Source organism: Zonotrichia leucophrys, chromosome 14 (genome assembly GCF_028769735.1).
Source record: "Zonotrichia leucophrys gambelii isolate GWCS_2022_RI chromosome 14, RI_Zleu_2.0, whole genome shotgun sequence".
Classification (NCBI taxonomy): Eukaryota; Metazoa; Chordata; class Aves; order Passeriformes; family Passerellidae; genus Zonotrichia; species Zonotrichia leucophrys.
In genome coordinates, this window is record NC_088184.1 from 3,324,207 (window position 1) to 3,340,119 (window position 15,913).

At 43.6% G+C, this 15,913-nt stretch overlaps 1 protein-coding gene across 1 annotated transcript; it reads right to left on the reverse strand.

Moving 5' to 3' along the window:
* Nucleotides 1–716: 716 nt before the first annotated feature.
* On the reverse strand, nucleotides 717–15,613 carry IL20RB (interleukin 20 receptor subunit beta). Its single transcript, XM_064726087.1, has 7 exons — nucleotides 15,482–15,613; nucleotides 10,411–10,537; nucleotides 8,958–9,148; nucleotides 5,926–6,050; nucleotides 2,448–2,598; nucleotides 1,355–1,500; nucleotides 717–842 (listed from the first exon to the last, which is right to left on the reverse strand). Exons 1-7 carry the CDS (start codon nucleotides 15,537–15,539, stop codon nucleotides 717–719), a joined length of 924 nt encoding a protein of 307 aa, XP_064582157.1. The 5' UTR covers nucleotides 15,540–15,613.
* Nucleotides 15,614–15,913: the final 300 nt, after the last annotated feature.

Below are 15,913 nucleotides of genomic sequence, written 5' to 3' on the forward strand. Positions count from 1 at the left end.
TGAAAACAACTCCCAGCAGAATCCAATGGAACAATCACCTGTGGGTAAACAATCTCCAAACACATTCCACATGAGCACAACACAGGAGAAGCAAATGAGATAAGAATTGTTTTCCTTTTCTCTGATGCTTCTCAGCTTCCCAGGAGAAAAATCCTGGGTGAAGGAATTTTTTCAGAGAATGTGAATGCCACAATACACAGCTTTTGCATTTTTGACACTCCAACTGGGTGATACTGGAGCTGTACTGTCAGTGATGCTCTGCTGGTCTTGCAGAGCTCCCTCCAAGCACTTCAGAGATCTGGCTGTTTCCCACAGCAGTCCTGAAAGCCGGGCATCCCTCATGGTGCTCTCTGCAAGTTTTGGTGGCACCAGCACTGTGCCTGTCACGTGCACAAATTGGGATGCCACATCCCCTCATGCCTTTTTCAAAGAATATCAACTCACGTCAGGGTCTAGATTTTTCCCCCTGATCATTCCAGCTGGCTTAGCCACATGAGAAGCTCTTACTGAGGTAAAAACACCGAGTGTGAAATGATTTGGAGAAAGGGCCTGGGCTCTCCAGGTGTTGCTCTGGTGAAAAAGGGGACCTGGGTCACCCCATGTCTGCTCCTAAGGGTATGAAGGACAGGGACAGGAACTGGCAGCTGCCACCTTTACTTGCTTTTGATGGGATGGATGAAGATGCTACAAAGGGGCTGTTGGTTTTCTGGGCTGCTCTAAAGTGCTTTTTGAATCCACAGCTGGAGAACTTCTTCTGAGGGCATCACAACCACCATCAGGTCACAGTGCTCAGCTTCTTCCCTGCCCTGCAGGATCAGCTGGGTGGGGGGCTCTGATTCCTTCTGGAAAACAAATGCACTCCCTCAAACACCCTCAGGCTGCTGAGTATGGCTCCTTTTCCCCACAAGGTGTTCCTCTCATCCTTCCTGCCACAGCTGCCCAGAGAACTCACAGCCACAGAAGCAGCTAAGCTGCATTCTCACTTGAGCTGGCCATTGTCACATTTTCCCCAGGAGCTGTTGGTTGATTTCTCCTTGGCAGGCTGCTGAGAAGCTCAGAGGGGTAGCAGGGACGTGCAGCAGTGCTGACAGTGGCACAGCTGGGGGGGTCAGGGAGCAGCTGCTCAGGCAGGGTCATCCCTGCCTCCCCAGCCCTTTCCCCAGAAGCACCAGGAGCATCTTCCCTGCCCAGGGTTGGGGGTGAAGGCAGTTCAGGGCTGCTGCATGCCTGCAGCTCAGCTCCTCACACTGGAAAGGGTAAGGCTTCCTGGCAATCTGCTTTTTCTCACTGCCCCATGCTCCTGTGAATACCCAGCATGCTAAAAACCAATAAAACACAGTAAAAAAAAAGTTACCAGTGTGTCTGGCAGGACAGCAGCAGGGCAGCAGGAGTATTGGAAGATTTTACTGATTTTCCAGGCAAGGAGAGGCAGGGTCAAAACTGCCACAGCAAAGCCAGCAGAGGAGATGAGGGCAGTAACCAACCACATGGATTTGTCACCTGCAAATGAGAGAGCAGCAAAACTTCCCAGAGACCCTGCAGGGAGCAGGCACTCACTGCAGCCAGCCTGGCACTCATTGCACAGCCTGAGCCCTTGTGGCTGCTCTGCCACCCACCCTGGGGACATCCCTCCCCAGCCAACCCCAGTGCCAGCCTGGGGGGCTGCACTGCTGATCCTGCCTGTTGTACCTCTGCCAAGGAACAAACACAGCAAACCAGGCAGGAGATTGGGGTGGAAACAAAAGGAAAAGCATTTTTTGGATTAAGCTTTGCTTGACTTGGAAATGGGGTAACTGAGAGGTGTTTAAAAACTTTTATTCTATTTTTATTATTATTATTTATTTTCTAAATTATTTTATAATAGAATTTTAAATTTTTAATTAATATTTATTTTTATTCATTTAAATTACTTTTATTATAATATTATTAGAATAATTATTACAATATTTTATTAGAATATAGTAATAATATAAAACATTATAACATTATTTACAAGAATTTATTATATACTATAATAAATTAATTATATAATATATAATAAATGATATGATTTTCATAAATAATTAATAAATAAATAATAATTAATTAATAATTAATATAAATATAAAATATAAATATAAATAAAGTATAAATAATAACTAAAATAACTTACACTATTATTATAATAATATCATAATATTATTTATTTTTAATTTTTACTTTTAAGAATATTCTTTAATTTTAGTATTTTAATTATTTTAAAAAATAAGTACTTTAATTGTTATTATTTATTTTATTTTTTCTATTTTTTAAGTTTTCTGTGTAGGGTGAGACAATACAGATGTCATAATTCACGCCATCACAATCAGAAGCCAACTATTTCAGAAACTTACTTTAAAATTCTCTTCAAATTGATTTCCCACAAGCTTTGGGCTGGGCAGGGGGCAGGAGGGAGGGCTGGCTCTTACCCTGAGCCCTCACACACTGCGTGGGGCTGAAGCTGCTGCTCCTGTTGATGGCCTGGACGTGAGTCTGGGCCTTCACGCAGTACTCAGCTCCTGCCTCCATGGTGTCCAGGTGAACCACGGAGCTCACCTCCTTCAGCACCTTCTGCTGCACCTGCCACAGCCCCACAACACAAACATCAGGGCAGGGATCTCCCCTCAGAGAGCTGCCCTGCATTGGTGCCTCAAAGAGCCTGCGAATGAAACAACACACCCTTCTGAGATAGTGTTAGTGCAGGAGGTAACACAAAGGTTGATCTTTATTGGAGGCCTCCAGGGGCAGGTATGGAAAATGTCCACACCCCCCCCCCACAGGTTGAATACAGAATTATAACTTCAGTAAATCTGTATAAATATATAAGTACAGAATTATAACTTCAGTAAAGCATCATTGAAAAAAGCACCAATTAAGAGCACAAGTGTTGATGCAACTCCCCCCCTCCACCTCCCCCAAGTTCATGCCCCTTCTAAATCCTCTCCCCTCAGGTGGAACTGAAGTTTACTGGTGAAAATGTGTCTCCAAGAGCTGTTTTTTTGCCTTTGTTTCTAAGAAGAACCAAGGTAGGTTAGATGCTTTGGAATATGGTGGGGAAAATCACTGGGAAAACCAGCTAGGAATGCAATAATGGGCTACAGAGCTCCAAAACTCAGTGTAAAGGATACTGAGATATAGAAAAGTGAAAATGCAAAAAATGATCTGGCATCACCACAATGCTCATCCAGTGAGGAAAGGAGGGGGCAGCAGGGGATGTCTGAGCCTGTGTGAGCAGGACAAAAGGAGGATGAAAGCAGCCAGCAAAGCACAGTGGGGTGCAGGATGAGCCCACATACCTCAGGAAGGGCAGGAAGGGCTGAAGGAAGGAGCTGTAAGCCAGAGATGAATGATGACACTGGGCCACAACCCTAGAGCAGAGCCTGGCGCCCTGCTAGGAGGGAAATGTCTGAGGTCTCAAGTGATCTGAGCTTTATCTGGGTGTGATGGTGATGCTTTTCATGGTGATGGATGCCAAAACATCACTGTGCTGGGATAGGGGTGTGCGAGCTGTGCCATGGAGAGGGGATGGACCAGTTAGTGAGGGGCAGTGAGTTTGGTGTGTGCACCTGAGACACGCTGCAGCAAATTGAAACAGAGTGTGACCAAGCAGTACATTACTTTATTGCCATAAATAGGTCTGCAATCATTGCTGGCAAAATGAATTTGCTGTTTCAGTGTCCCAGCCATGAGAGGATGGCTAACAGCTCCCCAGCTGCTCCTCTTGCTGTGCTGCAGACGCAAACCTGTTCTCACAGAAGGCCTGATCAGCCTCCAGCGCCGCACATATGGAAAACTCCAACGAGCCAGGAGGGCTCTCCTGGCAGGGCAAGCCCTTCCCACCATCAAAATAGCTTTCTCCACAGAAACATGATATGGAGGGCCATTAGTTTGAAAATATTTCAAGGAAAAATCATGTCTATGAGTACCTGGGGTGATCTCTTGCAAAAACATCAAATGAGACATGTCAAATGTAAAAATAATTTAAAAAAATAATAAGAGTCCCAGCACAGGACTTGTCTTGACCAGTAAAATTAATGTTTGTGACAGTCCAGTTGGTAGAAAGTATTCTGAAATTTTTGGAATTAATGTTGAGGTCATTAAGATCACATAATGAAGAAGATTTAATAAATAATTAAGTTAAATTAATAAATTTAATTAATAAAAGACAATCAGATGCAAACCTATTGATTGTTTTTAAGGTGTCAGAAAGCCCATGATCTCATTTGGCTGGATCTCACAGTGGGCAGTCCTGCTCCTGCTCCTCTTTATAAGCTAAAGACTTTTGTATGTGTGTAAATTGCTAATTGAGAGTGGCAGGAAGTCATGGAGGGGACTCAGTATTAGCAGAGGTGATCAGGAAGAATAATGAAAACTGATACCTGCTAGTGGTGCTAAAAACCCACTTCACAATAGCAAAGATGACAGACAACAGTGAAGAACAGCAGGAGGATCTGGTAATAAAGCAACAAATGCAATTCAACCCTGAGAAATGTGGAATTATGCTCATGAGAATTCTTCTACATTTTCACATTGTCCTCCATCAGAAACAGGAACCTGGGGTTCAGGTTCCATGGGATTGTTGGCTCTGTAGTGCTCACATTTACAATTGCTGGAGAGACAAGGGAAGACTTGTTTTGTTTTGTGGTGCTAACACAGAGTGTTCCTGCACCTTGGACTCTGCAGGTTTCTCTCTGCCCACACCCTGGCAAAGACAAAAATAGCTGTGAGGGCTTCCACAGGGAACAGCTCAGGAGTCTGGGAGTCCTTGGCCTGGAAAGATACAGAATATGAAGCTAATATAGTGGTAGGGAAAGTGAACGGGGAATAATTTTTCTCTCACTCATCCCCAAATCAAGGTTGAGACTGCACAAGAGTCAAGGTGCAGAATTGCTCATTGCAGGAAACTGTGCAAGCTAGAAATTTACACAGGTTGAAAGCCAGAACAGATAAATTAATGGAACAAAATCCATCAAGGACTACTAATGCTGCAATTTCTGCCTCAGAAAACTGAGGAAAGTTTGTCAGCACCTCACTGTGACACCTTAATCCCAGTCTGTGTAAAGCAGATGAAGTTCAGAGGGAGAAGTCAGCACAAACACCTTTGGTTCCTGACTTCTGGTTTCTAGCTATAGTTTGTCGCTGTCATATTTTCTGGGAAAATCTCTTTGCCAGGATTTCTCTCATGAGAAGTTGAGAAGCCTCAGAGAAAAAGGAAAACAATAATTATCTGATTTGCTTCTCCTGTGTTTTGCTGCTTTTGAATGTAGTTGGAGATTGTTTATCCATCATGTGAATTGTTTTAACTTAATGACCAATCACTGTCCAGCTGTTGGGACTCTGGAGAGAGTCATGGGTTTTTCATTATTATCTTTTAGCCTTCTGTCAGTGTCTTTTCTCTATTCTTTAGAATAGTTTTAGTGTAGCATTCTTTAATATAATTAATATATAACTATATATAATATAATTAATATATAATTATAATAGAGAATATAATTAATATTAATATAATTAATATATAATTATAATTATAAAATATTTAATATAATATAGATAATAAAATAATAAATTACCCTTCTAAGAACATGCAGTCAGATTCATCATTTCCTCCCTTCGACCACAGAAAATACCACAATAGTTGAGCTGTGTTGAGGGGATTCCTTTTCCCAGAGAAGGAGATGTGGAAAGAACAGACAAGCTCCTCCATGAGGAGCCCACAGCAACCCCTGGTGTGTGCAGGGTGAGGTGGCACCAACCCACTCCAGGCAGGTCCTGCAGCCCCACAGCAGGAACTGGGATGTGCAAAGAGGCTCTGTGGGCATCCCTCAGGGAACTCTCAGTTATTTCCTGCAACCTGAGGGTAAAACTCACCCTGCTCAGTTATTTCTACAATATGAGGGTTAAACTCACCCTGGTCTCCTGGCCCTTCCTCCAGTAGAGCACCCGGAACTGGAAGGAGGGCCCCATGTCTGCCAGCTCCACCAACAAATGGTGCCCGTCCACCACGGCCCTCAGCTGGGGTGGGGTGAGGGATGCTGCCAACACAGAGAGCACCATTAGCACCCAGAGCCAGCCCTGAGATCCCCTTGTGCCCAGACAGGAGGGACAGAGGCTGCCATCACCTCTGGAACAACATCAACCTGCAGGAGGAGTTTCAGCAGGGCAGGAACCTCTCTGCTCCTCCTCCCTGTGGGTTCAAATGCAGGAGTAGACTTCCAGCAGGAGGAGGAGGAGAATACCATGGCTGGCATTGCAAATGGGAATTTGGCAGCAGCTGAGCTGCACAGAACTTGAAAGGCTTTGAGTTTTCTCCTCCAGCAGTGGAGGAGCTGCCTGGCCTGAGGGTGCCATGAGAGCTGCAGCAGAAGCAGCTGGGCCACCGAGGCTGGGACAGCAGATCAGGGCAGCTCTTGTGCTCCTGGGCAGGATCAGCCACACTGAACAGGAGCTGGAAAACCGCTGCTGTTCATGGGAATTTTGGCAGTTATTCAAAGGTGAAGGAAAAAACATGATGAGCCTCAGGGTAATTCACATGAATCCTGATTTTCTTTTAGTGTCTGCATGGTTTTAGACAGACTTGGGCTGATGATCTGCTGTGACTTCAGGTTTTGGAAATGTATGCAAGTGAATCTTGAGGCGATTTGCTTCCTGCTTACTTTCATATTCAAAGCTTGGTTTTGTCTGGGATTCTGCTGTGAGGAATGTGAGTGAAATAATGAGAATCAATTGAGCAGAGATGAAACTGCACTGTACATTTATGAACTGGGAAGTTCAAGGCAGTACAGAGATCATGTTTGCACTATTTATCTGTGCCATTATTCACACTTATCTATGCCATTTTTTACCCCTCTGCTGTAGCTGAAACACATTTCAACTTCTCTGCTTTCAAGAAAGGAAGGAGAGTGATGCATGGTGCCATATAGAAGAGATGTTCTTAATAGAATTTGCTCTTACATCCAGTGAATTGCCACTAATACTGAGCAATATGAAAACATAAAATCCAAGCATGTACATGATGAGTGTGCCACAAATGGGAGGCCTGGAAATCTACTTTGTACTTTTAAATGAAAAGCTGAAAAAAATTAAAAAAAGTGAAAATCTCCTTAGCACCACATCTCAAAATTAAAAATAAAAAACAAAAAACTGTTATCATTTGGTGGTTAAAAGCAAATATTGTGCTAATGTATAAACAAAAGAACATTGCAAGATGCAGCTGCCAAACAAACAGGAGCATTTCTATCTAGCTCTGTGCTGGCACACTGGATACCAACTAACTCTGTGAATGATGGGAAATGAAGAAGGAAGACTGACTAAATTGTTTGCTTTAGGAAGATCTTTTCAAAAAGTGTTTTCTATGAGTTATCCTATTCAATGTGCTTCTGCCCCTGTGGCTTTGGCCCTGGGGCTGTGCTGCTGCCCTGGCTGCCTGTGAGCCCCTGACAGGACCTGTGGGCTGGGTTTGGACCCCTTTGCTCCTCTCAGGCTTCCCAAGAGGTGTGACAGCAGAGCAGGAAAAATGCATAAGGACAAGAACTTGCAGGGACTTTTCTTTCTTTTTTAAACATCTGTCACATTCACACAGAATCCCAGTGCAAGCTGTGGCCTCTGAAGTGCCACAGCTCAGTCTGAAGGTTGCTTTGGGGTCCCTTAGACACAGGCCCAAGCTGCCAAACACTTCACTGAACCATGAGAAGCTGCTGCTTTTGTTCCTGTCCCAGGGGTGTCCTTGCCCTGTCTCTGCCTGACAGTGTGGCCTGTGCCTCTGTGCCTCCACAGCTGCTGGAAAAGTGAAGGACTTTTTATCTAAAGCACTCTCTAAACTGTGCTTCCACATGAAGAGACACAGTCACCAGCTTAGGTGGCACTTCTGATGGTGCTGCTTTGACCAAGACCTCTGTATGAGAATTGCTTCCTCATGAAATAGTGAATAACTTCCAAAGTTGGAGGAATTTTTAATATTGGGTCAGTTGTGGTTTAGGACAGAGAATTTCTTGCCTGGCTGAAGCTGATGAATGCTACCCATGCCAGGCTGAGAGCTGCAGTCCAACAGTGACCTCAGCAGAGCTTTCCCACCACAGTTTTTGTTGACTACATGGCAGAGAACAGAGGAAATGATTCCAGACAAATCCTGGAAACAGTATGCTCATTTTAATCCTTGGGTTGAGCTGGGCCTCAGGCTTTGCAGGACTTGGAAGGATGTGGAGAAAACATCCTGCATTGCTAGGAGGAAATTAATGCTGTGGGTCGCAGTTTTCTCTTCTCTTCTGAGGTTACCTTACAGATCTGACACCATGAGAAGAGGGAACCATGGAGTAGGGTTTTCAGGACAGCACAAGGCACATGGAGCATGGCAGGGCTGTTTTCTAGAGTAAAAGCTCCCTTAGGATCAAAAGCTCCCTTAGGATCAAAAGCTCCCTTCTGGACCTCTTAGAGGTGAATACATGGCTTTGATTAAATGACAGCAAGCCTGATTGAAAAGAAACCTTTAAATTTAAGGGTAAGAATGACCAGCCTGTGGAAGGAAATCCCTGCAGTCATCTTGCTTATCTTTGAAATCCTTGAAATTCAATCCCAGATGAATTTGGCTCTGCCTAGGATGAACTCATACCCAAGAACATTGTCTGAGAAAGGAAACCCCCAGCTCAAATGAGAGCAGCTGAGAAGCAGGGTGTGCTCTGTGCATATCTGTGCTCTGCCTGCCATGCTCTGGGCACAGAAAGGCACCTGAGAGCACCTCAACACCCAGCTCTGAGAATGCAGCCCAGGAGATGTCATTCAAGGGCACAAACAGGCACCTGAGCAGACCCCAACACCCAGCTCTGAGAACACCCTGACACCCAGCTGTGAGCACCTCCAGCTCTAAGCACACCTCAACACGCAGCTGTGAGCACCCCCAGCTCCGAGCACACAGCCCAGGAGATGCCATTGAAGGCAGGACGCACTCATGGCGCGGTTGAAGAAGCCTTTGGTGGTGCCCCACTGTGACCTGGTGGCACCGAGCTCTGCCCTGACACGCAGCTTGTAGGCCACGGAGGCTGAGATGTCCTCGGTGAGGTTGCAGATGGTGGCTGTGGTGAGGGAGCACTCCGAGATGGGGATCCAGCTCCCGTTGGCGTATTCCCGCTCGTATTCCCTGAGGAGGAGAGGAAGCACACAGGCAGCGGTCTGACATGAGCTCCATCTGTGCAGCCAAAGCTGCTGCTGGGTTCTTTCCAGGTAAAACCTGCACTGGGAATGGAGCACCACAGGTGTCTGGAAGCAGTGTGGGTGTGTTTAGGATCTTATCTGGAGAAAATCACCCTGAGCTGGTTCATGAGCCAAATGCAGCACGGTGCTGTGGGAGGTGGGGACAGCCCACACAGTGTTGATGCATCAAGCCCTGCCCACTCATTTGACTTGATCATCCCCTGTGGGGGGGGCCAGTCCTTGGTTTTTCTGGGTCTGGATTGAAGGCACTTGAGAGAGTAATTTCTGTTCAGACTCAAGTGTTTATTATTTCTTATCAGTAAAACAGTCTTACTGCTGTGAGTTGGGCAGCTTTTCATTAGAAGGCACAAAATGGCCAACAATCTCTTGTTACAAGGTCTTTTAAGACTAAACTATCCAATTAAGAACTGACACCTAGTTATTTTCCCTTTTAACCCAATAACTGATCCCCAAAAACCCACAATGCCAACTTTTCCACCCAATTACAAAATGCCACCCAAACCCATGAAGAAGAAGAAAGAAGAAGCATGAAGAAGAAACCCAGGATGACACCCTGTGCCTTCCATCTTGCTTCCATCCACAACATACTAAAAATCCCAAAATCTAAATTTCTCACCAAGTGATACACTGTTCTCTATAATCTATTTCACACTTTTGTGGATTCCAGTCTATCTTGAAGTCTAAGAAACTTTCTCCATGAATAAAAGTCAAAGTCAGTGCTGCCCTGGGGGTCAGGGCACCCCAGAGCAAACACAGAAATATTCCCAGTGCCCTGGGTTTCCACAATCCCCAATCCCAAAGCCATACTGTAATAAAAGTCAGAGCTCAAGATGTACCAGAAACCTCCTGTGGTGTCAAAACGTTTAAAATGTTTACAACAAATAAAGCTTAATGTTTTCTCCTCCCTCTTCTAAATAAAATGTTGCAAAGCTTCTTAACTTTTGAATTCTTGGATAGAGGCAGATTTTTTTATATGGAATTGATGCACACCTTGGATTACTCCAGCATCTATCAACTTGCAAACTGTTCCAGAACTGGAACAAAAGGAATTTTTCCTTTCTCATTAACAGTGCTAAACTTCTCTTAGGCTTGTGAACTGAATATGAACTGGACACCCAAAAATTTAGAACCTAAAGTTGATATGAACAATGGTCAAAAAGCAAAAAGAATAAAAAATTGAGTAGTTACCCTTGAAACTCAACGGAGTATCTCACAGTTTCTCCCTGGACGATCACAGGACTCCAAGTTAAGAAGTGCTTCATGTTGGTTGAAAGAATGGAGATACTCTGAGGTGCTGGCAACAAAGCATCTCCTCCTAAAATCCCAGCAAAAGAAAGGAAAAAAAAAAGAATTTACTGTTGGGGAGGGGGGGGGTGGGAGAAGCTTAGAAGAATAGTGCAAAACACTGTTTTGCATCAGAGATGCACACGCTTCATTTCACTACAGTCACTTCAGCGTTTGAAGTATTTTACAGAGAAGAAGAAAGGATGGAGCAGCTCAGCTAAAAGTGCTCCTTTGCCTTATTTCTGTTTTTCATTGTATCACTAAAACAAATTGACCAAGACCTCTGTGTGAGTGAGGACTACTCCCTCATGAAGTAGTGAATAACTTCCAAAGTTGGAGGAGTTTTTAATATTGGGTCAGTTCTGGTTTAGGACAGAGAATTTCTTGCCTGGCTGAAGCTGATGAATGCTGCCCATGCCAGGCTGAGAGCTGCAGTCCAACAGTGACCTCAGCAGAGCTTTCCCTCCACAGTTTTTGTGGGGGGAGGAGAAGGCCAAGCCCTCCAGTTGGGTTTGATGAAGTCAAATAACAGACTTGGCTCTGCTGCACTCCATAAACTGCTATAAAGAAACCATGGTTCCAAATGTGCTGCTCCTTTTCAGGCTGGATTTGCTGCTGAGGGAGATCCCAGCTCTGGGACAGCTCCTTTATTGTATTAGCAGGGAATGTCCCAATGAAAGCAGGAATGATGACTCTGACTCCATGTTCTCAGAAGGCTAATTTATTATTTTATAATACTATATAATATTAAAGAATGCTATACTAAACTGTACTAAAGAATACAGAAAGGATACTTGCAGAATGCTAAAAAGATAATAATGGAAACTCCTGACTCTTTCCAGAGTCCCAACACAGCTTGGCCCTGATTGGCCAAAGTGAAAACAACTCACAGCAGAATGCAATGGAACAATCACCTGTGGGTAAACAATCTCCAAACACATTCCACATGTGAGCACAACACAGGAGAAGCAAATGAGATAAGAATTGTTTTCCTTTTCTCTGATGCTTCTCAGCTTCCCAGGAAAAAAATCCTGGCTAAAGGATTTTTCAGAAAATATGACAGTGAGAACTGTGCTATCACAATGTGTTACTTAAAGATTATTTTTTTTATTAAATTTGTCTCACTTAACCAAGTTTGTCATCCAATAGTCTTTAACTGCCACTAAAAAGGGTGTTTTCTTCTGAGCCATGTTTACAAAGTTAACCATTAATTGTCAGTTCTACCCAGGATCAAACCAGGCTGACAAGTCCATGAGCAATGTTTTTTAAAGCACTGGAACAATAGCTGTCTAATTTCCTTTATCATATCTTTATAAAATCACTAATGATGTGGGGAACAGTTATGCCAACTCTCTTATGATTCTTTGGCACAAGTCATACATTATTGACACAATGCTCAGCTGCTCTTTCAAATAAAATTCAGATTTTCTCTGGGATGAGAAATTTTCTTCCTTGTCCTTTAGCACACAGAAGGGTCACTCTCTGCCACATCAGCAGTTCTGGTAGGCTGAGATTCCATACACTCAGAGCACTGTAGTCAAGGCACTTTTAGTATTTAAAAAATGAAAAAAGCAAAGTTTTTAATGACCTTCACACTGCAGCAGAATCACAGGATGAACAAAATTGGAAAGCAAAGCATAACCACCCATTTGGTCTCTTGTTCTCTCCATGCTGCTCAACATTCAGATTTCTTGCTACTTTTCCCTGTGTTTGGTTCCCATGTTAATTTTGGTATTTGGCATACCTGAGGGTGTGAATTCCATACCAGATTTCATTTCCATGAACAAACATTGGATCTCCCCAGGACTCAGAGACACAATGGAGCTCCAGGTATGAGCAGGGGTGAGCTGCACTGAAGGTTTTCCTATTTTTTCAACTCTTGGCTTTAGGACATTTTTGATATAAATTTTTTTTTTGCATTCGATAGTACTAAACCTTATATTATTAAACTATCTAGAAACCCATTTTAAAAGCAGAGAATTCTGAATTGCACTATCAATCCTGTAATGGCCCAAGGGTTATTTCCTGTCTGCTGAGACCAATCTTCATTTCCTGGCTATGCTTGGCTTAGGGCACTTTTTTCTTGTCAAAACCAGTGAGTTTTCTACTGGCAGTGAATTGCCACCTCACTTCAGCTGAACCACAAAAGCTCATACAGAAATTAGGAAAACACGGAAATTATAAAAAGTTCATACAGAAATTCTTTCCTGCTTTCACTAGGAAAAACTCTGTATCCAATGACAATATATGTGCAGAGGCACATATAATTTATCTCTATTTTATAGAGATAAAAGCAGTTCACTGATTTCAGTTTCTGTTTGGCATTATATGCTGAAAATTACAGTTTGGAGGAGAGTTCATGCTTTTCCAGAGTACTCTTGATCTAGACATAATCCTGTGTCATAGCCAAGCAAATGATATTCATGGTTTCTCCCACCCATCTGTTGCAACAGCCCACAAAGCAATTGTAACAAACACAAATTTAACAGTGGGAGGAAAGACAATTCTGGGTTATATAAACAGCACTGAGTACAAACAGTGAAGTGTTTGAATGCTGAATTAATCCATCAGCTCTGGTTTGTTCATTTTGAAGGAAAAGGAAACAATGACCATCCAAAGCAGGAGAGAACTGGAGAGAGAGCACAGGCAGGACCCAGAGGGCTGAGAGCCCAGGGCTGCCACATTTCCATCTGGTTTTGGATCCACCAGCAGCCTCACAGGAAAAGCCAAACTACACTCATTCAAGCCAGGGTTTTGCCTCTCACCCTAATGTCTCCAGTCATGCCAAAGAAATGATATTTTCTCTGTAAAGAGCATTTTTGTCTCCTACCCTATCAGCAGTATATTCTATTTAATTTGTTACTCAAAGAATACATTTCCATTTAGAATGGGATGGCCCTTTTAATTTAGTATTTTTATCCTTTTTGCATTAGAGAATTACAATTAAAAAAAAAAAAACCATGGTCAAGTCTAGTACATGTGTCTGTCTTACATTTCAGTTTAAATACCTTAAATAAACCTTGATAAAGTTTCTTTTCTCTGGGATATATTTTAATATCCTTGTTGCTCTGTGAATACAGAACAATATAATGTTTCCTCATTACTTGCTGTTACTTCATCACTGCTATCACCACTACTTACTGCTAAGTGTATGTGATCAGTGTAAAAATATTAATACAATTACCTCTTTATTTGTAATAATATCTCCTTTCAGGGGTTCAACAAACACAAGAAGAAACAGCAAGCTCAGACTTGGTGCTGTACAGTGTTCAGGAGTGCTTTACCTGGCAAATCCCTTAAAATTTTATACATAAGGCTGAGAAATCCTTCCTGTTGTGGTAATAAGCATTGGCTTTTTAACTTCCAGTCATTGTATTGTTTAATCTCCTTTTGCTAATCTGGAGAACAACAATGCCACCAGCTTTTTTTTGTCTTGGAGCATGGTCTGACTCTCCATTTGGAGAAATATCAGTCAAGGGGAATCTGACAAGGGAATTCTGAATTCTCAACACTGGTAACAAGAAAATTGTGTCTATAACATCCTGAGAAGAGAAAGGCATTTGTTTTTTGGCTAAATGTTGAAAATGAAACCCACACATCTCTAAGTCCTAGAAATAGCAATTTCCACAAGGAGGATAAATTATGCTAAAATCTCTTTGGCTAGAACCCCAACCTGCAGGCTCTGGGGCCATCCCTCCCTCATCTGCTGATTAACCAAACTCACAGCAAAAGGCAAGACCCTGGAACATCCCCCTTGGCTTTTGGTGTCCCCAGAATCAAACCCCAACTCCTGGGCTGGACAGGAACACAGTGAATGCTGCCCTGGAGTCTGCTCTGCACAGCCACAGGGCAGCTTGGGGCATCAGCATTGCACAAATAAATGTTCTCTGCTCAGAAAGGAGACTGGGATGTGAATTTTTGTATGTCAGGCCGAGGCCATGAGGATGGCAGACAGGGTGTAAGTTATCCCAGCTTCCCTCCCACTCTCTGTCACAGTGTGAGGCTGGCACTCACCACCCACACAGGCAGCAGTGCTCCTGCCTGGAACAGCCTCAGGTAGCCAAGCCTAAGCAAAAATACAGTAAAAACAACCACACATTTCCTTAAAGAACCATTGTCTAGCTCTGTCATCTTATAAAATATAGTTGTCATAATCTTCCCTATTGCACAGAATGAACTTTCCCAGCAGAAACCACTTGATGCTGTCCCTGGTTCTGTCTGAGCATCTAAGAGCTACAAATAGTGAGGCAGCTGTAAAATGATTTTTTTTCTGAGGCAGAAGGAAAAAAATGAAGCACAAGACAACCAGAATGTTGTTGACATAACCTAAAATGGCACATTGAGGAAACGTGGACCAGGGAAAACCCAAGCACACTGGCAAGCCATGTTTGCTTTGCAGAGGACTGAGATTGCAAACACTGGAATGCAGTCAGGAGATTGAGACCAAGCTCCTCTGAGGTGGGTCTGGTGTGGAGCATTTCCTTGGAGAAGCAGATTCCCAGTTGCACAGCCTCCTTCCAGGGTGAAGGAGACCTCAGAGATGTCTCCTTCAAGTCATTCTTCTCCTCAGAGAAGAGTGATTCACTTCAAGTGATTCACTTCTCCTCAGAGAAGTGATTTGAGCTATTAATTAGCACTTTATATCCTTCCTCTCTGACCATGCATCCCTGTGCTCAGAGTGATGAGCATTGAAAGAATTGAGAGTTCATCTTCTCACAGAGCAGCAAAAGAGCAGAGACAAATACAGCATTAGTTAAATTCCTTCAAACTGAAATTTCCCTCTAGAGTTCAGAAATGACCTTCAGAACAGAATGATATTCATTTTAGAAAAAGAATTAAAATTCAAGATTGCCTGACCTTGTACTTATTTGATTTAAGTGCTGTTGAGGTATCTTGAACAAAGGGAAAGAGGAGTTTGTTACTCACAGCCTCTCTGTCTCCTGACTGGGCCAGTGAAGATCTTTCAGTGATTTACCTGAGAGACTTGGAGCACTCAGAGTGCACAGGAAGAGGCAGATGAGCTCTGGTGCCATTTTGCTCAGGTTTCCCCCAGGTTCACTCCCTGTTCCACATCTGAGGAGCTTCCCCTGGCAGCCAGGGAGCCTTTTCTGAGCCAGCCATGGTGGGCAGTGAGTGGAGGCTGCTGTGAAACTCCTCCTGCAGAGTGCCAAAGAGGCACAAAGATTGTTAGGGAGGTGCAGCTGCAGGGAGTGCCAGGTAATTGCTGCCAGCAGCTCTGTGCAGGTCTGTGCAGCTCTGCTGGATGGGGTAACTCTGCTTCACTCCCTGGCACATTACATGGCTTCAACAGAGGCTGGAAAGGAGGAAAGAGGAGGTGTTGGGTTTTTCCATGCAGCTGTAAGTGCTCACTCCTCTGCTCAGCTGCTGGATCAAGCCCTTTTGTGAC

Coding starts and splice junctions, on each gene's coding strand:
- IL20RB (XM_064726087.1), bottom strand. CDS start 15,539: ATGGCACCAGAGCTCATCTGCCTCTTCCTGTGCACTCTGAGTGCTCCA. Junction 10,538..15,481: donor GAGTGCTCCAAGTCTCTCAG/GTAAATCACTGA, acceptor CTGGGATTTTAG/GAGGAGATGCTTTGTTGCCA. Junction 6,051..8,957: donor CTTCTTCAACCGCGCCATGA/GTGCGTCCTGCC, acceptor CTGTGTTGGCAG/CATCCCTCACCCCACCCCAG.